This window comes from Pleurodeles waltl, chromosome 3_1, assembly GCF_031143425.1.
Source record: "Pleurodeles waltl isolate 20211129_DDA chromosome 3_1, aPleWal1.hap1.20221129, whole genome shotgun sequence".
Taxonomy (NCBI): Eukaryota; Metazoa; Chordata; class Amphibia; order Caudata; family Salamandridae; genus Pleurodeles; species Pleurodeles waltl.
In genome coordinates, this window is record NC_090440.1 from 3,444,050 (window position 1) to 3,466,173 (window position 22,124).

The following is a 22,124-nucleotide window of genomic DNA, read 5'->3' on the forward strand; positions in this document are numbered from 1 at the left end:
TCACAAATCTCGTAATCTGCATACAAGGTGAAAGTGCTTCAAAACAACCTGTGTCACATTTGCATTGCACAACTAAATTGCAATCATGACATGCAGGAGACTCCTCGCACAATCCCAGCGGTGAGTTTCTTGTGCTGAACAATCAGTTGAGAAACGTGATCACACATGCAGAACAGACTAACAAGGACCCTTGACCGGTTAAGAGCGAGCGTCACTGGAGATCGAATTAATACCTGTGGGTTTTACCACTGAAGGCACAGGAACCACGTTTGTTACAGGGACGACTTGAGGAATCTGTGGTACTTCAGCGACCATCTCTTGCTCATCTGCATTAGAAATATAAAGGACAAACATTGCAGCAAAAATGAATACCTACTTCCAAAAATAAATTCCAATTCAGTACAACAATTTATTTTGTATGGATTCCACACTCACTAGGAAGCCCTTTAATGGAAAGATAAAGAAAATGGGACAAATTGAGCATTTCCAAGCTGGGGGATCTTTAGAGTGACAAGGAGATAGAAAACTTTCCAAACCTACAGGCACAAAATAGAAGCAGTAAGTCAATATTTGTGGCATTCACAAATCAGGCACACTGTGAGGACCTGCATAGACACAAAGTACGACAAAGTAAGGATGTCCTATGGTAAGCCCATTCAGCTCAAAGGGCAGGAGGCAGGTACCCGTGTGTGAGTGGGGGCACCTCTGCATGAGCAAAGGTGCCCCTATTAACTCCAATTCCCCGGACTTGGAAAGTGTGAGGAAGCCATTTTAGGTATGTACTGACCACTGGTCACTACCTGCGGTCAGCTACATAATGGTAACTCCAAACCTGGACATGTATCAAACATGCCTGAACCATACCCCAAACATTGATTCCAGTATTGGTGGAAAGACTCCATGCCCTCTGGGGTTCCTTAAAGGATCCCACAGTTCTGCTCCTACCAGTCTTCCAGGGTCTGCAAGCAGATGCTGCAGCCCTCCCCCCGACAATTATGCCCTCCAGCTGCTTGACCAGCTCGAGCAGGGGACAGCAGAACAAAGGTTTTCCTGTAGGAGGAGTGCAACCCCATCTCCCTTGGAAATACATATTACTGTGCTGGGAAGGGGGAGTGTAGGAAGTTGGCTCTGTATGTGCTATTTCAAAGTAAGGAATAGCATGCACAGAGTCCAAGGGTTCCCCTTAGAGGTAAAATAGTGGTAAAAATAGATAATACTAATGCTCTATTTTGTGGTATTGTGGTCGAGCAGTAGGCTTATCAAAGGAGTAGTGTTAAGCATTTGTTGTACATACACATAGACAATAAATGAGGAACACACACTCAGAGACAAATCCAGCCAATAGGTTTTGTTATAGAAAAATATATTTTCTTAGTTTATTTTAGGAATCACAGGTTCAAATTCTACATGTAATATCTCATTTGAAAGGTGTAGGAAGTTGGCTCTGTATGTGCTATTTCAAAGTAAGGAATAGCATGCACAGAGTCCAAGGGTTCCCCTTAGAGGTAAAATAGTGGTAAAAAGAGATAATACTAATGCTCTATTTTGTGGTAGTGTGGTCGAGCAGTAGGCTTATCCAAGGAGTAGTGTTAAGCATTTGTTGTACATACACATAGGCAATAAATGAGGTACACACACTCAGAGACAAATCCAGCCAATAGGTTTTTATATAGAAAAATATCTTTTCTTAGTTTATTTTAAGAACCACAGGTTCAAATTCTACATGTAATATCTCATTCGAAAGGTATTGCAGGTAAGTACTTTAGGAACTTCAAATCATCAAAATTGCATGTATACTTTTCAAGTTATTCACAAATAGCTGTTTTAAAAGTGGACACTTAGTGCAATTTTCACAGTTCCTAGGGGAGGTAAGTATTTGTTAGGTTAACCAGGTAAGTAAGACACTTACAGGGCTTAGTTCTTGGTCCAAGGTAGCCCACCGTTGGGGGTTCAGAGCAACCCCAAAGTCACCACACCAGCAGCTCAGGGCCGGTCAGGTGCAGAGTTCAAAGTGGTGCCCAAAACGCATAGGCTAGAATGGAGAGAAGGGGGTGCCCCGGTTCCGGTCTGCTTGCAGGTAAGTACCCGCGTCTTCGGAGGGCAGACCAGGGGGGGTTTTGTAGGGCACCGGGGGGGACACAAGTCCACACAGAAATTTCACCCTCAGCGGCGCGGGGGCGGCCGGGTGCAGTGTAGAAACAAGCGTCGGGTTCGCAATGTTAGTCTATGAGAGATCTCGGGATCTCTTCAGCGCTGCAGGCAGGCAAGGGGGGGGTTCCTCGGGGAAACCTCCACTTGGGCAAGGGAGAGGGACTCCTGGGGGTCACTTCTCCAGTGAAAGTCCGGTCCTTCAGGTCCTGGGGGCTGCGGGTGCAGGGTCTCTCCCAGGCGTCGGGACTTTAGGTTCAAAGAGTCGCGGTCAGGGGAAGCCTCGGGATTCCCTCTGCAGGCGGCGCTGTGGGGGCTCAGGGGGGGACAGGTTTTGGTACTCACAGTATCAGAGTAGTCCTGGGGTCCCTCCTGAGGTGTTGGATCGCCACCAGCCGAGTCGGGGTCGCCGGGTGCAGTGTTGCAAGTCTCACGCTTCTTGCGGGGAGCTTGCAGGGTTCTTTAAAGCTGCTGGAAACAAAGTTGCAGCTTTTCTTGGAGCAGGTCCGCTGTCCTCGGGAGTTTCTTGTCTTTTCGAAGCAGGGGCAGTCCTCAGAGGATGTCGAGGTCGCTGGTCCCTTTGGAAGGCGTCGCTGGAGCAGGATCTTTGGAAGGCAGGAGACAGGCCGGTGAGTTTCTGGAGCCAAGGCAGTTGTCGTCTTCTGGTCTTCCGCTGCAGGGGTTTTCAGCTGGGCAGTCCTTCTTGTAGTTGCAGGAATCTAATTTTCTAGGGTTCAGGGTAGCCCTTAAATACTAAATTTAAGGGCGTGTTTAGGTCTGGGGGGTTAGTAGCCAATGGCCACTAGCCCTGAGGGTGGGTACACCCTCTTTGTGCCTCCTCCCAAGGGGAGGGGGTCACAATCCTAACCCTATTGGGGGGATCCTCCATCTGCAAGATGGAGGATTTCTAAAAGTTAGAGTCACCTCAGCTCAGGACACCTTAGGGGCTGTCCTGACTGGCCAGTGACTCCTCCTTGTTATTCTCATTATTTTCTCCGGCCTTGCCGCCAAAAGTGGGGCCTGGCCGGAGGGTGCGGGCAACTCCACTAGCTGGAGTGTCCTGCTGGGTTGGCACAAAGGAGGTGAGCCTTTGAGGCTCACCGCCAGGTGTGACAATTCCTGCCTGGGAGAGGTGTTAGCATCTCCACCCAGGGCAGGCTTTGTTACTGGCCTCAGAGTGACAAAGGCACTCTCCCCATGGGGCCAGCAACATGTCTCGGTTTGTGGCAGGCTGCTAAAACTAGTCAGCCTACACAGATAGTCGGTTAAGGTTCAGGGGGCACCTCTAAGGTGCCCTCTGTGGTGTATTTTACAATAAAATGTACACTGGCATCAGTGTGCATTTATTGTGCTGAGAAGTTTGATACCAAACTTCCCAGTTTTCAGTGTAGCCATTATGGTGCTGTGGAGTTCGTGTTTGACAGACTCCCAGACCATATACTCTTATGGCTACCCTGCACTTACAATGTCTAAGGTTTTGTTTAGACACTGTAGGGGTACCATGCTCATGCACTGGTACCCTCACCTATGGTATAGTGCACCCTGCCTTAGGGCTGTAAGGCCTGCTAGAGGGGTGTCTTACCTATACTGCACAGGCAGTGAGAGGCTGGCATGGCACCCTGAGGGGAGTGCCATGTCGACTTACTCGTTTTGTCCTCACTAGCACACACAAGCTGGCAAGCAGTGTGTCTGTGCTGAGTGAGAGGTCTCCAGGGTGGCATAAGACATGCTGCATCCCTTAGAGACCTTCCTTGGCATCAGGGCCCTTGGTACTAGAAGTACCAGTTACAAGGGACTTATCTGGATGCCAGGGTCTGCCAATTGTGGATACAAGAGTACAGGTTAGGGAAAGAACACTGGTGCTGGGGCCTGGTTAGCAGGCCTCAGCACACTTTCAATTGTAAACATAGCATCAGCAAAGGCAAAAAGTCAGGGGGCAACCATGCCAAGGAGGCATTTCCTTAGAAAAGGTATTGCAGGTAAGTACTTTAGGAACTTTGAATAATTACAGTAGCATATATACTTTTCACATAAAACACAAATAGCTGTTTTAAAAGTGGACACAGTGCAATTTTCACAGTTCCTGGGGGAGGTAAAGTATTGTTAGGTTTTGCAGGTAAGTAACCCACCTACAGGGTTCAGTTTTGGGTCCAAGGTAGCCCACTGTTGGGGGTTCAGAGCAACCCCAAAGTTACCACACCAGCAGCTCAGGGCCGGTCAGGTGCAGAGGTCAAAGAGGTGCCCAAAACACATAGGCTTCAATGGAGAGAAGGGGGTGCCCTGGTTCCGGTCTGCCAGCAGGTAAGTAACCGCGTCTTCGGAGGGCAGACCAGGGGGGTTTTGTAGGGCACCTTGGGGGGGGGGGGGGGGGGGGGAAACGGGACACAAGTCAGCACAAAAAGTACACCCTCAGCAGCGCGGGGGCAGCCGGGTGCAGTGTGCAAACACGCGTCTGGTTTTCAATGAGAGACCAAGGGGTCTCTTCAGCGGTGCAGGCAGGCAAGGGGGGGGCTCCTCGGGGTAGCCACCACCTGGGCAAGGGAGAGGGCCTCCTGGGGGTCACTCCTGCACTGGAGTTCCGATCCTTCAGGTCCTGGGGGCTGCGGGTGCAGGGTCTTTTCCAGGCGTCGGGATTTCAGAGTCAGGCAGTCGCGGTCAGGGGGAGCCTCTGGATTCCCTCTGCAGGCGTCGCTGTGGGGGCTCAGGGGGGACAACTTTGGTTACTCAGTCTTGGAGTCGCCGGAGGGTCCTCCCTGAAGCGTTGTTTCTCCACCAGTCGAGTCGGGGTCACCGGGTGCAGTGTTGCAAGTCTCACGCTTCTTGCGGGGATTTGCAGGGGTCTTTAAATCTGCTCCTCTGTAACAAAGTTGCAGTCTTTTTGGAGCAGGGCCGCTGTCCTCTGGAGTTTCTTGTCTTTCTTGAAGCAGGGCAGTCCTCTGAGGATTCAGAGGTCGCTGGTCCTGGGGAAAGCGTCGCTGGAGCAGGTTTCTTTAGAAGGCAGGAGACAGGCCGGTAGGTCTGGGGCCAAAGCAGTTGGTGTCTTCTTTTCTTCTTCAGGGGGTCTTTCAGCTCAGCAGTCCTCCTCTTCTTGTAGTTTCAGGAATCTAAATTCTTAGGTTCAGGGAAGCCCTTAAATACTAAATTTAAGGGCGTGTTTAGGTCTGGGGGGCTAGTAGCCAATGGCTACTAGCCCTGAGGGTGGGTACACCCTCTTTGTGCCTCCTCCCAAGGGTAGGGGGTCACAATCCTATCCCTATTGGGGGAATCCACCATCTGCAAGATGGAGGATTTCTAAAAGTTAGTCACTTCAGCTCAGGACACCTTAGGGGCTGTCCTGACTGGCCAGGGACTTCTCCTTGCTATTCTCATTATTTCCTCCAGCCTTGCCGACAAAAGTGGGGCCGTGGCCGGAGGGGGCAGGCAACTCCACTAGCTGGAGTGCCCTGCGTGCTGGAACAAAGGGGGTGAGCCTTTGAGGCTCACCGCCAGGTGTTACAGCTCCTGCATGGGGGAGGTGTTAGCATCTCCACCCAGTGCAGGCTTTGTTACTGGCCTCAGAGTGACAAAGGCACTCTCCCCATGGGGCCAGCAACATGTCTCGAGTGTGGCCGGCTGCTAGAACCAGTCAGCCTACACAGGTAGTTGGTTAAGGTTTCAGGGGGCACCTCTAAGGTTCCCTCTGGGGTGTAGTTTACAATAAAATGTACACTGGCAGTGTGCATTTATTGTGCTGAGAAGTTTGATACCAAACTTCCCAGTTTTCAGTGTAGCCATAATGGTGCTGTGGAGTTCGTGTTTGACAGACTCCCAGACCATGTAATCCTATGGCTACCCTGCACTTACAATGTCTAAGGCTTTGCTTAGACACTGTAGGGGCACAGTGCTCATGCACTGGTGCCCTCACCTATGGTATAGTGCACCCTGCCTTAGGGCTGTAAGGCCTGCTAGAGGGGTGACTTATCTATACTGCATAGGCAGTGTGAGGTTGGCATGGCACCCTGAGGGGAGTGCCATGTCGATTTACTTGTTTTGTTCTCACCAGCACACACAAGCTGGCAAGCAGTGTGTCTGTGCTGAGTGAGGGGTCCCCAGGGTGGCATAAGCTATGCTGCAGCCCTTAGAGACCTTCCCTGGCATCAGGGCCCTTGGTACCAGTTACAAGGGACTTACCTGGATGCCAGGGTGTGCCAATTGTGGATACAAAAGTACAGGTTAGGGAAAGAACACTGGTGCCGGGGCCTGGTTAGCAGGCCTCAGCACACTTTCAATTCAAAACATAGCATCAGCAAAGGCAAAAAGTCAGGGGGCAACCATAGCAAGGAGGCATTTCCTTACAGGGAGCCTCTCCACACCACTGGGCTGTTTGAAAGGGCACATATGCTGCCCTCCTTGCATAATCCGGTTTGCACCAAGTAGGAAAGTCACTTTTTGGCATGGTAACCCCCACTTTTTGCCTGTTTATCAGTGTGTTTAGACTGTATTCACTAGGATCCTGCTAACCAGGACCCCATGGACTGTGCTCTCTCCTCCAAATTTGGTTGCTTTGGTACCCTTGACACCCCACAATTGGCAAACTGGTGGACCCGGTAAGTCCCCTAGTATAGGGTACCTAAGTAACCAGGGCATTGGTACACATATCCCCAGTGGGCTGTAGCATGTATTATACCACCCACGGGAGCCCATTCAAACTATGCCTGCAGGCCTGCCATTGCAACCTGCGTGAAAAAGGTGCATGCACCCTTTCACTACTGATCACTGCACCAGGTCACTGTAAGCCACCCCTATGGTAGGCCCTACTAGCCCAAAGGGCAGGGTTTAGGTTGCTGTGAGGGCACCGCTGCATGAGCAGAGATGCCCTTAGGAAATCCAGTTCAGATGCACTAGCCTTTAAGTGCAGGAAAGAAATTTTAACAGTGTACTAGCCACAGATCACTACCACCTATGGTCCAGCTACATAATGATAACTCCGAACCTAAGCATATTTGGTGTCAAACATGTCGGAATCATACCCCAATCCTAATGCCAGTATTGGTGGCATGATTCCATGAACTCTAGAGGCTTTAGAGGACCCCCCCCCCACAGTATTGCTCCTACCAGTCTTTCAGGGTTTGCAGGCAGCCTGCACTGTCATCCCTCAGACAGGGTCCTGCCCTCCTGCTGCTTGACCAGCTCACGCACGAAACAGCAGATCAAAGGTTTTCCTGTGGGAGAGGGAGACATCACCCTCTCCCTTGAAAATAGGTGTCATATAGCTGGGGCAAGGGTAGCTTCCCCACGCCACCAGTTTGTTTTGAAGGGCATATTTGGTGCCCTCCTTGCATAATCCGGTTTGCACCAGTCCAGGGACCCCTGGTCCCTGCTCTGGCACAAATTCACCCAAGGGAAATGGGAGTGACCACTCCCCTGTCCATCACCACCTAAGCAGTGGTGCCCAGGGCTCCTCCAAGTGGCCACAGGATTCTGCCATCTTGAAAACAAGATGTGTAGAGCCCCCTGGGAGTATCTGGTCGGTCAGGACAGATGACGGAAGTCTGTGACAATCTCCATAAGGTGGTCACCCTGCAGACTGACCAATCTCCCTAGTAGGACTATTTGAGGACTCCCTTGCAAGGGGGGTGGGGGGGGGGACGGGGGGGGCCTCCAGATTCAGCGTGCAAGACTCCTAACACCAGGACTCCTCTGCATCAACCTCATCTCCTCCTGCCCACCGGAAGCGCAAAAGGACTCTTCAGGAACCAAACAAGCCTGCAACTCCTGAGACTAGCTTGCCTTGTGTAGGAAGTTGGCTCTGTATGTGCTATTTCAAAGTAAGGAATAGCATGCACAGAGTCCAAGGGTTCCCCTTAGAGGTAAAATAGTGGTAAAAATAGATAATACTAATGCTCTATTTTGTGGTAGTGTGGTCGAGCAGTAGGCTTATCCAAGGAGTAGTGTTAAGCATTTGTTGTACATACACATAGACAATAAATGAGGTACACACACTCAGAGACAAATCCAGCCAATAGGTTTTTATATAGAAAAATATCTTTTCTTAGTTTATTTTAAGAACCACAGGTTCAAATTCTACATGTAATATCTCATTCGAAAGGTATTGCAGGTAAGTACTTTAGGAACTTCAAATCATCAAAATTGCATGTATACTTTTCAAGTTATTCACAAATAGCTGTTTTAAAAGTGGACACTTAGTGCAATTTTCACAGTTCCTAGGGGAGGTAAGTATTTGTTAGTTTTACCAGGTAAGTAAGACACTTACAGGGTTCAGTTCTTGGTCCAAGGTAGCCCACCGTTGGGGGTTCAGAGCAACCCCAAAGTCACCACACCAGCAGCTCAGGGCCGGTCAGGTGCAGAGTTCAAAGTGGTGCCCAAAACACATAGGCTAGAATGGAGAGAAGGGGGTGCCCCGGTTCCGGTCTGCTTGCAGGTAAGTACCCGCGTCTTCGGAGGGCAGACCAGGGGGGTTTTGTAGGGCACCGGGGGGGACACAAGCCCACACAGAAATTTCACCCTCAGCAGCGCGGGGGCGGCCGGGTGCAGTGTAGAAACAAGCGTCGGGTTTGTAATGGAAGTCAATGGGAGATCTAGGGATCTCTTCAGCGCTGCAGGCAGGCAAGGGGGGGGTTCCTCGGGGAAACCTCCACTTGGGCAAGGGAGAGGGACTCCTGGGGGTCACTCCTCCAGTGAAAGTCCGGTCCTTCAGGTCCTGGGGGCTGCGGGTGCAGGGTCTCTCCCAGGCGTCGGGACTTTAGGTTCAAAGAGTCGCGGTCAGGGGAAGCCTCGGGATTCCCTCTGCAGGCGGCGCTGTGGGGGCTCAGGGGGGACAGGTTTTTGTACTCACAGTCTTAGAGTAGTCCTGGGGTCCCTCCTGAGGTGTTGGATCGCCACCAGCCGAGTCGGGGTCGCCGGGTGCAGTGTTGCAAGTCTCACGCCTTTTGCGGGGAGCTTGCAGGGTTCTTTAAAGCTGCTGGAAACAAAGTTGCAGCTTTTCTTTGGAGCAGGTCCGCTGTCCTCGGGAGTTTCTTGTCTTTTCGAAGCAGGGGCAGTCCTCAGAGGATGTCGAGGTCGCTGGTCCCTTTGGAAGGCGTCGCTGGAGCAGGATCTTTGGAAGGCAGGAGACAGGCCGGTGAGTTTCTGGAGCCAAGGCAGTTGTCGTCTTCTGGTCTTCCTCTGCAGGGGTTTTTCAGCTAGGCAGCCCTTCTTCTTGTAGTTGCAGGAATCTAATTTTTCTAGGGTTCAGGGTAGCCCTTAAATACTAAATTTAAGGGCGTGTTTAGGTCTGGGGGGTTAGTAGCCAATGGCTACTAGCCCTGAGGGTGGGTACACCCTCTTTGTGCCTCCTCCCAAGGGGAGGGGGTCACAATCCTAACCCTATTGGGGGAATCCTCCATCTGCAAGATGGAGGATTTCTAAAAGTTGGAGTCACCTCAGCTCAGGACACCTTAGGGGCTGTCCCGACTGGCCAGTGACTCCTCCTTGTTATTCTCATTATTTTCTCCGGCCTTGCCGCCAAAAGTGGGGCCTGGCCGGAGGGGGCGGGCAACTCCACTAGCTGGAGTGTCCTGCTGGGTTGGCACAAAGGAGGTGAGCCTTTGAGGCTCACCGCCAGGTGTGACAATTCCTGCCTGGGAGAGGTGTTAGCATCTCCACCCAGTGCAGGCTTTGTTACTGGCCTCAGAGTGACAAAGGCACTCTCCCCATGGGGCCAGCAACATGTCTCGGTTTGTGGCAGGCTGCTAAAACTAGTCAGCCTACACAGATAGTCGGTTAAGTTTCAGGGGGCACCTCTAAGGTGCCCTCTGTGGTGTATTTTACAATAAAATGTACACTGGCATCAGTGTGCATTTATTGTGCTGAGAAGTTTGATACCAAACTTCCCAGTTTTCAGTGTAGCCATTATGGTGCTGTGGAGTTCGTGTTTGACAGACTCCCAGACCATATACTCTTATGGCTACCCTGCACTTACAATGTCTAAGGTTTTGTTTAGACACTGTAGGGGTACCATGCTCATGCACTGGTACCCTCACCTATGGTATAGTGCACCCTGCCTTAGGGCTGTAAGGCCTGCTAGAGGGGTGTCTTACCTATACTGCATAGGCAGTGAGAGGCTGGCATGGCACCCTGAGGGGAGTGCCATGTCGACTTACTCGTTTTGTCCTCACTAGCACACACAAGCTGGCAAGCAGTGTGTCTGTGGTGAGTGAGAGGTCTCCAGGGTGGCATAAGACATGCTGCAGCCCTTAGAGACCTTCCTTGGCATCAGGGCCCTTGGTACTAGAAGTACCAGTTACAAGGGACTTATCTGGATGCCAGGGTCTGCCAATTGTGGATACAAAAGTACAGGTTGGGAAAGAACACTGGTGCTGGGGCCTGGTTAGCAGGCCTCAGCACACTTTCAATTGTAAACATAGCATCAGCAAAGGCAAAAAGTCAGGGGGCAACCATGCCAAGGAGGCATTTCCTTACACAACCCCCCCCCAAACGAAAGAGGATGAGACTAACCTTTCCCAAGAGAGTCTTCATTTTCTAAGTGGAAGAACCTGGAAAGGCCATCTGCATTGGCATGGGCAGTCCCAGGTCTGTGTTCCACTATAAAGTCCATTCCCTGTAGGGAGATGGACCACCTCAACAGTTTAGGATTTTCACCTTTCATTTGCATCAGCCATTTGAGAGGTCTGTGGTCAGTTTGAACTAGGAAGTGAGTCCCAAAGAGGTATGGTCTCAGCTTCTTCAGGGACCAAACCACAGCAAAGGCCTCCCTCTCAATGGCACTCCAACGCTGCTCCCTGGGGAGTAACCTCCTGCTAATGAAAGCAACAGGCTGGTCAAGGCCATCATCATTTGTTTGGGACAAAACTGCCCCTATCCCATGTTCAGAGGCATCAGTCTGCACAATGAACTGCTTAGAATAATCTGGAGCTTTGAGAACTGGTGCTGAGCACATTGCTTGTTTCAGGGTGTCAAAGGCCTGTTGGCAGTCCACAGTCCAGTTCACTTTCTTGGGCATTTTCTTGGAGGTGAGCTCAGTGAGGGCTGTCACAATGGATCCATATCCCTTCACAAACCTCCTGTAGTACCCAGTCAAGCCAAGGAATGCCCTGACTTGAGTCTGGGTTTTTGGAGCTACCCAGTCCAGAATAGTCTGGATCTTGGGTTGGAGTGGCTGAACTTGGCCTCCACCTACAAGGTGTCCCAAGTAAACCACAGTTCCCTGCCCTATCTGGCATTTGGATGCCTTGATAGAGAGGCCTGCAGATTGCAGAGCCTTCAAAACCTTCCTCAGGTGGACCAGGTGATCCTGCCAGGTGGAGCTAAAGACAGCAATATCATCAAGATAAGCTGTGCTAAAGGACTCCAAGCCAGCAAGGACTTGATTCACCAACCTTTGGAAGGTGGCAGGGGCATTCTTTAAACCAAAGGGCATAACAGTAAACTGATAATGCCCATCAGGTGTGGAGAATGCTGTCTTTTCTTTTGCTCCAGGTGCCATTTTTATTTGCCAGTACCCTGCTGTCAAGTCAAAGGTACTTAGAAATTTGGCAGCACCTAATTTATCAATGAGCTCATCAGCTCTTGGAATTGGATGAGCATCTGTCTTGGTGACAGAATTGAGCCCTCTGTAGTCCGCACAAAACCTCATCTCTTTCTTTCCATCTTTGGTGTGAGGTTTGGGGACTAAGACCACTGGGCTAGCCCAGGGGCTGTCAGAGCGCTCAATTACTCCCAATTCCAGCATCTTGTGGACTTCCACCTTGATGCTTTCCTTAACATGGTCAGACTGTCTAAAGATTTTGTTTTTGACAGGCATGCTGTCTCCTGTGTCCACATCATGGGTACACAGGTGTGTCTGACCAGGGGTTAAGGAGAAGAGTTCAGGAAACTGTTGTAGGACTCTCCTACAATCAGCTTGCTGTTGGCCAGAGAGGGTGTCTGAGTAGATCACTCCATCTACTGTGCCATCTTTTGGGTCTGATGACAGAAGATCAGGGAGAGGTTCACTCTCTGCCTCCTGATCCTCATCTGTTACCATCAACAGATTCACATCAGCCCTGTCATGGAAGAGTTTAAGGCGGTTCACATGGATCACCCTCTTGGGGCTCCTGCTTGTGCCCAGGTCCACCAGGTAGGTGACCTGACTCTTCCTTTCTAGCACTGGGTAAGGGCCACTCCATTTGTCCTGGAGTGCCCTGGGAGCCACCGGCTCCAGAACCCAGACTTTCTGCCCTGGTTGGAACTCAACCAGTGCAGCCTTTTGGTCATACCAAAACTTCTGGAGCTGTTGGCTGGCCTCAAGGTTTTTGGTTGCCTTTTCCATGTACTCTGCCATTCTAGAGCGAAGGCCAAGTACATAGTCCACTATGTCCTGTTTAGGCTCATGGAGAGGTCTCTCCCAGCCTTCTTTAACAAGGGCAAGTGGTCCCCTTACAGGATGACCAAACAGAAGTTCAAAGGGTGAGAATCCTACTCCCTTCTGTGGCACCTCTCTGTAAGCGAAAAGCAGACATGGCAAGAGGACATCCCATCTCCTTTTGAGTTTTTCTGGGAGCCCCATGATCATGCCTTTTAATGTCTTGTTGAATCTCTCAACCAAGCCATTAGTTTGTGGATGGTATGGTGTAGTGAATTTATAAGTCACTCCACACTCATTCCACATGTGCTTTAGGTATGCTGACATGAAGTTGGTACCTCTGTCAGACACCACCTCCTTAGGGAAACCCACTCTGGTAAAGATACCAATGAGGGCCTTGGCTACTGCAGGGGCAGTAGTCGACCTAAGGGGAATAGCTTCAGGATACCTGGTAGCATGATCCACTACTATCAGGATATACATATTTCCTGAGGCTGTGGGAGGTTCTAGTGGACCAACTATGTCCACACCCACTCTTTCAAAGGGAACCCCCACCACTGGAAGTGGAATGAGGGGGGCCTTTGGATGCCCACCTGTCTTACCACTGGCTTGACAGGTGGGGCAGGAGAGGCAAAACTCCTTAACCATGTTGGACATATTGGGCCAGTAGAAGTGGTTGACTAACCTCTCCCACGTCTTGGTTTGTCCCAAATGTCCAGCAAGGGGAATGTCATGGGCCAATGTTAGGATGAACTCTCTGAACAGCTGAGACACTACCACTCTCCTAGTGGCACCAGGTTTGGGGTCTCTGGCCTCAGTGTACAGGAGTCCATCTTCCCAATAGACCCTATGTGTTCCATTTTTCTTGCCTTTGGACTCTTCAGCAGCTTGCTGCCTAAGGCCTTCAAGAGAGGGACAGGTTTCTTGCCCCTTACACAGCTCCTCCCTTGAGGGTCCCCCTGGGCCTAAGAGCTCAACCTGATAAGGTTCAAGCTCCAAAGGCTCAGTTCCCTCAGAGGGCAGAACTTCTTCCTGAGAAGAGAGGTTCCCTTTCTTTTGCTGTGTTGCAGTTGGTTTCCCAACTGACTTTCCTGTTCTCTTGGTAGGCTGGGCCATTTTTCCAGACTCCAGCTCTACTTTTTCACCCTGTGCCTTGCACTGTGCTCTTGTTTTCACACACACCAGTTCAGGGATACCCAGCATTGCTGCATGGGTTTTTAGCTCTACCTCAGCCCATGCTGAGGACTCCAGGTCATTTCCAAGCAGACAGTCCACTGGGATATTTGAGGAGACCACCACCTGTTTCAGGCCATTGACCCCTCCCCATTCTAAAGTAACCATTGCCATGGGATGTACTTTTCTCTGATTGTCAGCGTTGGTGACTGTGTAAGTTTTTCCAGTCAGGTATTGGCCAGGGGAAACCAGTTTCTCTGTCACCATGGTGACACTGGCACCTGTATCCCTCAGGCCCTCTATTCTAGTCCCATTAATTAAGAGTTGCTGTCTGTATTTTTGCATGTTAGGCGGCCAGACAGCTAGTGTGGCTAAATCCACCCCACCCTCAGAAACTAGAGTAGCTTCAGTGTGGACCCTGATTTGCTCTGGGCACACTGTTGATCCCACTTGGAGACTAGCCATACCAGTGTTACCTGGATGGGAGTTTGGAGTGGAACCTTTCTTGGGACAGGCCTTGTCTCCAGTTTGGTGTCCATGCTGTTTACAGCTATGACACCAGGCCTTTTTGGGATCAAAGTTTTTACCCTTGTACCCATTGTTTTGTGAAGAGGCTCTGGGCCCACCCTCCTGTGCAGGTTTTTGGGGGCCTGTAGAAGACTCTTTACTATTTTTAGTTTTGGTTGTCTCATCACCCTTCCCCTGGGGAGTCTTTGTGACCCCTTTCTTTTGGTCACCCCCTGTTGAAGTCTTGGACACCCTTGTCTTGACCCAATGGTCCGCCTTCTTTCCCAATTCTTGGGCAGAAATTGGTCCTAGGTCTACCAGATGCTGATGCAGTTTATCATTGAAACAATTACTTAACAGGTGTTCTTTCACAAATAAATTGTACAGCCCATCATAATTATTTACACCACTGCCTTGAATCCAACCATCTAGTGTTTTCACTGAGTAGTCAACAAAGTCAACCCAGGTCTGGCTCGAGGATTTTTGAGCCCCCCTGAACCTAATCCTGTACTCCTCAGTGGAGAATCCAAAGCCCTCAATCAGGGTACCCTTCATGAGGTCATAAGATTCTGCATCTTTTCCAGAGAGTGTGAGGAGTCTATCCCTACACTTTCCAGTGAACATTTCCCAAAGGAGAGCACCCCAGTGAGATCTGTTCACTTTTCTGGTTACACAAGCCCTCTCAAAAGCTGTGAACCACTTGGTGATGTCATCACCATCTTCATATTTAGTTACAATCCCTTTGGGGATTTTCAACATGTCAGGAGAATCTCTGACCCTATTTATGTTGCTGCCACCATTGATGGGTCCTAGGCCCATCTCTTGTCTTTCCCTCTCTATGGCTAGGATCTGTCTTTCCAAAGCCAATCTTTTGGCCATCCTGGCTAACTGGATGTCCTCTTCACTGGGGTTATCCTCAGTGATTTCAGAGTTGTTGGTCCCTCCTGTGAGGGAGCCAGCATCTCTGACTATTATTTGTGGAGTCAGGGCTTGAGAAGCCCTGCTCTCCCTAAGTAGGACTGGAGGGGGGGAATTTCCCTCCAAGTCACTATCTTCATCCTCTGAGTTGCCATCCTCAGAGGGGTTGGCCTTTTCAAACTCTGCCAAAAGCTCCTGGAGCTGTACTTTGGTAGGTTTGGGGCCCATTGCTATTTTCTTTAGTTTACAGAGTGACCTTAGCTCTCTCATCTGTAGATGGAGGTAAGGTGTGGTGTCGAGTTCCACCACATTCACATCTGTGCTAGACATTATGCTTCTAAAAGTTGGAATACTTTTTAAGAAACTAAAACTGGTTCTAGAATCTAATTCAAACTTTTACCAAACTTTTAAACTCTAAAAGAAATGCTAAACAGGATCTAACACAAGGCCCTAGCAGGTCTTTTAAGAATTTAGAAAACTTTTCAAATTGCAAAAATCAATTTCTAATGACAATTTTGGAATTTGTCGTGTGATCAGGTATTGGCTGAGTAGTCCAGCAAATGCAAAGTCTTGTACCCCACCGCTGATCCACCAATGTAGGAAGTTGGCTCTGTATGTGCTATTTCAAAGTAAGGAATAGCATGCACAGAGTCCAAGGGTTCCCCTTAGAGGTAAAATAGTGGTAAAAATAGATAATACTAATGCTCTATTTTGTGGTAGTGTGGTCGAGCAGTAGGCTTATCCAAGGAGTAGTGTTAAGCATTTGTTGTACATACACATAGACAATAAATGAGGTACACACACTCAGAGACAAATCCAGCCAATAGGTTTTTATATAGAAAAATATCTTTTCTTAGTTTATTTTAAGAACCACAGGTTCAAATTCTACATGTAATATCTCATTCGAAAGGTATTGCAGGTAAGTACTTTAGGAACTTCAAATCATCAAAATTGCATGTATACTTTTCAAGTTATTCACAAATAGCTGTTTTAAAAGTGGACACTTAGTGCAATTTTCACAGTTCCTAGGGGAGGTAAGTATTTGTTAGTTTTACCAGGTAAGTAAGACACTTACAGGGTTCAGTTCTTGGTCCAAGGTAGCCCACCGTTGGGGGTTCAGAGCAACCCCAAAGTCACCACACCAGCAGCTCAGGGCCGGTCAGGTGCAGAGTTCAAAGTGGTGCCCAAAACACATAGGCTAGAATGGAGAGAAGGGGGTGCCCCGGTTCCGGTCTGCTTGCAGGTAAGTACCCGCGTCTTCGGAGGGCAGACCAGGGGGGTTTTGTAGGGCACCGGGGGGGACACAAGCCCACACAGAAATTTCACCCTCAGCAGCGCGGGGGCGGCCGGGTGCAGTGTAGAAACAAGCGTCGGGTTTGTAATGGAAGTCAATGGGAGATCTAGGGATCTCTTCAGCGCTGCAGGCAGGCAAGGGGGGGGTTCCTCGGGGAAACCTCCACTTGGGCAAGGGAGAGGGACTCCTGGGGGTCACTCCTCCAGTGAAAGTCCGGTCCTTCAGGTCCTGGGGGCTGCGGGTGCAGGGTCTCTCCCAGGCGTCGGGACTTTAGGTTCAAAGAGTCGCGGTCAGGGGAAGCCTCGGGATTCCCTCTGCAGGCGGCGCTGTGGGGGCTCAGGGGGGACAGGTTTTTGTACTCACAGTCTTAGAGTAGTCCTGGGGTCCCTCCTGAGGTGTTGGATCGCCACCAGCCGAGTCGGGGTCGCCGGGTGCAGTGTTGCAAGTCTCACGCCTTTTGCGGGGAGCTTGCAGGGTTCTTTAAAGCTGCTGGAAACAAAGTTGCAGCTTTTCTTTGGAGCAGGTCCGCTGTCCTCGGGAGTTTCTTGTCTTTTCGAAGCAGGGGCAGTCCTCAGAGGATGTCGAGGTCGCTGGTCCCTTTGGAAGGCGTCGCTGGAGCAGGATCTTTGGAAGGCAGGAGACAGGCCGGTGAGTTTCTGGAGCCAAGGCAGTTGTCGTCTTCTGGTCTTCCTCTGCAGGGGTTTTTCAGCTAGGCAGCCCTTCTTCTTGTAGTTGCAGGAATCTAATTTTTCTAGGGTTCAGGGTAGCCCTTAAATACTAAATTTAAGGGCGTGTTTAGGTCTGGGGGGTTAGTAGCCAATGGCTACTAGCCCTGAGGGTGGGTACACCCTCTTTGTGCCTCCTCCCAAGGGGAGGGGGTCACAATCCTAACCCTATTGGGGGAATCCTCCATCTGCAAGATGGAGGATTTCTAAAAGTTGGAGTCACCTCAGCTCAGGACACCTTAGGGGCTGTCCCGACTGGCCAGTGACTCCTCCTTGTTATTCTCATTATTTTCTCCGGCCTTGCCGCCAAAAGTGGGGCCTGGCCGGAGGGGGCGGGCAACTCCACTAGCTGGAGTGTCCTGCTGGGTTGGCACAAAGGAGGTGAGCCTTTGAGGCTCACCGCCAGGTGTGACAATTCCTGCCTGGGAGAGGTGTTAGCATCTCCACCCAGTGCAGGCTTTGTTACTGGCCTCAGAGTGACAAAGGCACTCTCCCCATGGGGCCAGCAACATGTCTCGGTTTGTGGCAGGCTGCTAAAACTAGTCAGCCTACACAGATAGTCGGTTAAGTTTCAGGGGGCACCTCTAAGGTGCCCTCGGTGGTGTATTTTACAATAAAATGTACACTGGCATCAGTGTGCATTTATTGTGCTGAGAAGTTTGATACCAAACTTCCCAGTTTTCAGTGTAGCCATTATGGTGCTGTGGAGTTCGTGTTTGACAGACTCCCAGACCATATACTCTTATGGCTACCCTGCACTTACAATGTCTAAGGTTTTGTTTAGACACTGTAGGGGTACCATGCTCATGCACTGGTACCCTCACCTATGGTATAGTGCACCCTGCCTTAGGGCTGTAAGGCCTGCTAGAGGGGTGTCTTACCTATACTGCATAGGCAGTGAGAGGCTGGCATGGCACCCTGAGGGGAGTGCCATGTCGACTTACTCGTTTTGTCCTCACTAGCACACACAAGCTGGCAAGCAGTGTGTCTGTGGTGAGTGAGAGGTCTCCAGGGTGGCATAAGACATGCTGCAGCCCTTAGAGACCTTCCTTGGCATCAGGGCCCTTGGTACTAGAAGTACCAGTTACAAGGGACTTATCTGGATGCCAGGGTCTGCCAATTGTGGATACAAAAGTACAGGTTGGGAAAGAACACTGGTGCTGGGGCCTGGTTAGCAGGCCTCAGCACACTTTCAATTGTAAACATAGCATCAGCAAAGGCAAAAAGTCAGGGGGCAACCATGCCAAGGAGGCATTTCCTTACACCTTGCAATATTGTTTCTTCAGCTCTTTCCAGTAAGTGCACAATTTTCATGGCTGTGCATCCTCTGGGGACAGTAAGACTTCGGCTGCACCAAAGAAGCAAGAAGGAAGTGAAGGAGTCACTCCCCTGCATCCGCAGACACCTAAGGGCAACGACTACCAGCAGCTGGGATCTTCTACCATCCGGCTCCAGGAAGAATCGCCAACACAAGTGGTGGGTCTGAGTGGTCCCCTTGGTCCTCTCTACCTGCTGTCCAACTTTGGAGATAGTGAGCCCTTGACTACTTGCAGGACAGTATTACTGTTCACAGCAACTTTTGCAGCAACCAAGGCTCGTTGATTCTTGCTCCATAGGATCTTCAGGGTACAAATAGCCCTGGCCTCCAGCACTTCCATCCTTGCAAGTAGAGTCTATCCTCTGCTGCTCCAGTGACGTGGGACTCTTCTCCAGGTGTGCTGACTGGGCCTCACTGCATCTTACTGTGCCTGCAGTGAGTGGGTTACCTGTGGGGGCTGCGACACCTTCTGCTGGCTCTCCCGAATGCAGAGGGTCACCCCGGACTCCCCTCCAAGGGTCAAGTCTCCTGGACCCTGCTGGTCCTCTGCAACTCTTATTTTGCTCCAACTTGCATTTGCCAAGGCTTATTGGTGGTCATCTTGAACATTGACCAACAGCGACCGACATGGGACATCATCTGCACGCCCCCAAAGACTTCTCTGAAGCTCCTGGGCTCCACAGCTGATAATCTTCCCTCGTCAACCTGGTTCTTCATCCAGAGGGGTGGATAGTGGCTCCTGCCCAGTCTGGACACTTGCAATCTTCCACTTTTTAAGTCCTCTTTTTAGTCCTTGGGAAAGACCAGGTACTTACCTCTGCGGCCACTTAGGTAGGAGTCCCAATTTCTCCCAGCTCCCCTCCAAATACGCCATATCTTTGAGTGGGGGACTTCACTTCGCTTGCCACTATTTTAGTATAAGGTTTCAAAGGTATTTATTAAGGCGTTCAGTAAAGTTGCAATATTGCTCTGAAATAACTCAATCTTAGAGGCCACACACAAAAAAAAAAAAAAGAAAAAAAAAAACTCACACCTTCAAAGCATAAAAACAGATTAAGCACCATGCAGTAACACTGCTGCTGCATATAAATGTTAAAGCACTAAATACTGAGGCAACTTAATATTAAAGCCATATTGAGCCTACATAGTCCATGTCCAGCCACTCTCGGCCCCGATAGCTCACTCTTACAGCTGTTTTACCCCATTTGTGACGTTTTTCCTTTTTAGAGTATCAAATGTAAAAAGTCTAAATAACTGGTGATTAATATCTTTCTGGAGAGAGAAGGTACTTTTGGACTGATCTTGAGGTAGTGCAGAGGGTTAAAGCGCCTGCTGTAAATAACGTACTAGGCAGATCGCAAAGTGCATATAATGTAAAAATGTAAAAATAACTCAGGCGATTCATGTTCTTCTGGAGAGAGAGACGATTTTTGTCTAGTGGAAGCTTGGACTCATCATAAGGAGTTGGTAAACCAGCAAGATAAAGGTCTGTGAGCTTTAACTGGCGCGGGCTGAACTTGGAACTATCTGTGCTCAGGAGCTTCTACACACCAAGACAGACATCCCGCAAGGTTGGAAAGAATCATGGCTGCCGCAATAGCTCACATTTAAAATCTCTACCTTGGGTGCTTTGAACACCGGGGAAAAATGAACAAACAGATTTATAAAAGTAAAACAAAGGACGGTTAGAGTGGCTAAACTAGACCACACACCTCTGCAAATTTAGAAGTATATTCTTTTTAGTCACCAAGAGCAACAGTGAACACCCCCGGACTGGCGCTAGGGGCTAGAGGTGGGACAGTCCAAGCTTAGTTACTAAAAAGTGTCAACTGCAAACTATATACATGCTGCCCCTCATAACAGCAAAGACGACTCACTTCCCAATACGCAGGCACAACACTACATCTACTTTTAACAAACAGGTGAGTAAACCATGAAAAGACTTGCAACAGATTAAGTAACTTACTGGGCCAGTGGTTCTTAACCTTTTGACTTCTGTAGACCTCCCATTTAATCCTTCCTGGAACCTGGGGACCCTCCCTAAATCCTTCCTGGAACCTGGGGACCCTCCCTAAATCCTTCCTGGAACCTGGGGACCCTCCCTAAATCCTTCCTGGAACCTGGGGACCCTCCCTAAATCCTTCCTGGAACCTGGGGACCCTCCCTAAATCCTTCCTGGAACCTGGGGACCCTCCCTAAATCCTTCCTGGAACCTGGGGACCCTCCCTAAATCCTTCCTGGAACCTGGGGACCCTCCCTAAATCCTTCCTGGAACCTGGGGACCCTCCCTAAATCCTTCCTGGAACCTGGGGACCCTCCCTAAATCCTTCCTGGAACCTGGGGACCCTCACGGAGTTTGCAATAAACAAACATACAGAAACACGCATTCAAACAATCACAAATGATAAAATAATTTTTGAACAAATAAAAATGTAACGTTAATGGAATGTTGGCGCTTTTCTGAACGGAATCTGGGCCACACATCATTCATACTAGGTTCTGTTTGACGCACCTGCGCTGCTCCCGCGGCTCAATCTAAGGACAGCAATTTAATTTTTAGCCTTAAGTTTCAAAATCCTTAAGATTAAATGACGTTTTAAAGTTTATTTTTACATTTTGCCTCTTTATTTATATATGTTATTGATATTTTATTATTTATTTTGTAAGAATGCCCAGAGAGCTTTAGAACGTTGTAGTAACAGACACCCACATGCCCAGCACTCCCTCATTCATCCACCAAAACCCTGCACTGGGAGAGCGGAGAAGGAATTAAACGGCAAGTTTAACACACTGGGTGAGAAACTGCACATCCCCAAAGAGCACAATCAAGTAATTGTAAACCGTACCTGCTGGATTGACCACAGGCTTAGAGAGAGTCACCGCCGCAACCGCAGGGACTTCAGCAGCCAAATCCTGCTCTTCTAGACAGAAATAAAAGAAAATACAGCTATCAGGCAAATGTGACCGACGGGCACCCATAATATTTATCTAATGAGTGTTTATATGCAAATACTACATGTAAACATGCACAAGATGGAATGCAATTCAACTCCGCACAGAAGTTCAAAGGCACTGTGGGTCTCCATGTTCTGAGAATTATTGATGTGCATTCCTTCTCCCTCTGTTGCATTCCCCTAGTAGCCCGACTGATGCTTACAGAACATCACTATGAGCGTATTACTCGTTATGGCATCATACAAGTGCTCCAAGCCACTCCCAAATAATCCAGCCAGTTCAGACCTCAAATTACCAATCCTGTCCAGGCTCCTCCAATATATGTTCATATCTTACTGGACATGTCTCCTCTAGAATCTACACACAGCCTCAAAAGGGTATCATATCTCCAAGGTTCTTTATTTTGTTTGAGCTACAGAAGTGCGGAGGGAGGTGGGGCAGGTGCAGAAAACCTGGCATGTTTAATGTATTGGATGGATGGGTTATGCTATGTGTAACAGGATGTCAGGTTTAGTCCAGCTTTTTAGTTGGATGAGTGGCAGGACATTGATTGTAAAACTGAATCAGTAGGCGGGAGCAGGTGACGCAGAGGTCATTCCTTCTACCTCGCAGTGAAGACACATAGAACGAGCTGCCCTTTTATCTACAGACCTTCCCATCTCTTCTAAACCTCACGGGTAGGAGTAGCGCTCTATAAATCTACTAAAAGGTTGAAGCTCTGTGTGGCACTTCCATGACTCTTCT

The 22,124-nt window shown here is 49.5% G+C and overlaps 1 protein-coding gene across 1 annotated transcript in view; it reads right to left on the bottom strand.

Moving 5' to 3' along the window:
- The window catches only part of FNBP4 (formin binding protein 4), a 316,742-nt gene extending 295,401 nt beyond the window's left edge, over nt 1-21,341 (bottom strand). The window contains exons 1-2 of the mRNA XM_069221602.1: nt 21,272-21,341; nt 234-326 (exon numbers count right to left, since the gene is read on the bottom strand). Coding sequence (XP_069077703.1) covers nt 234-315 — 82 coding nt within the window. The 5' untranslated portion in view covers nt 316-326; nt 21,272-21,341. The remainder of the gene's footprint in view (nt 1-233; nt 327-21,271) is intronic.
- Between the last annotated feature and the right edge of the window lie 783 nt (nt 21,342-22,124).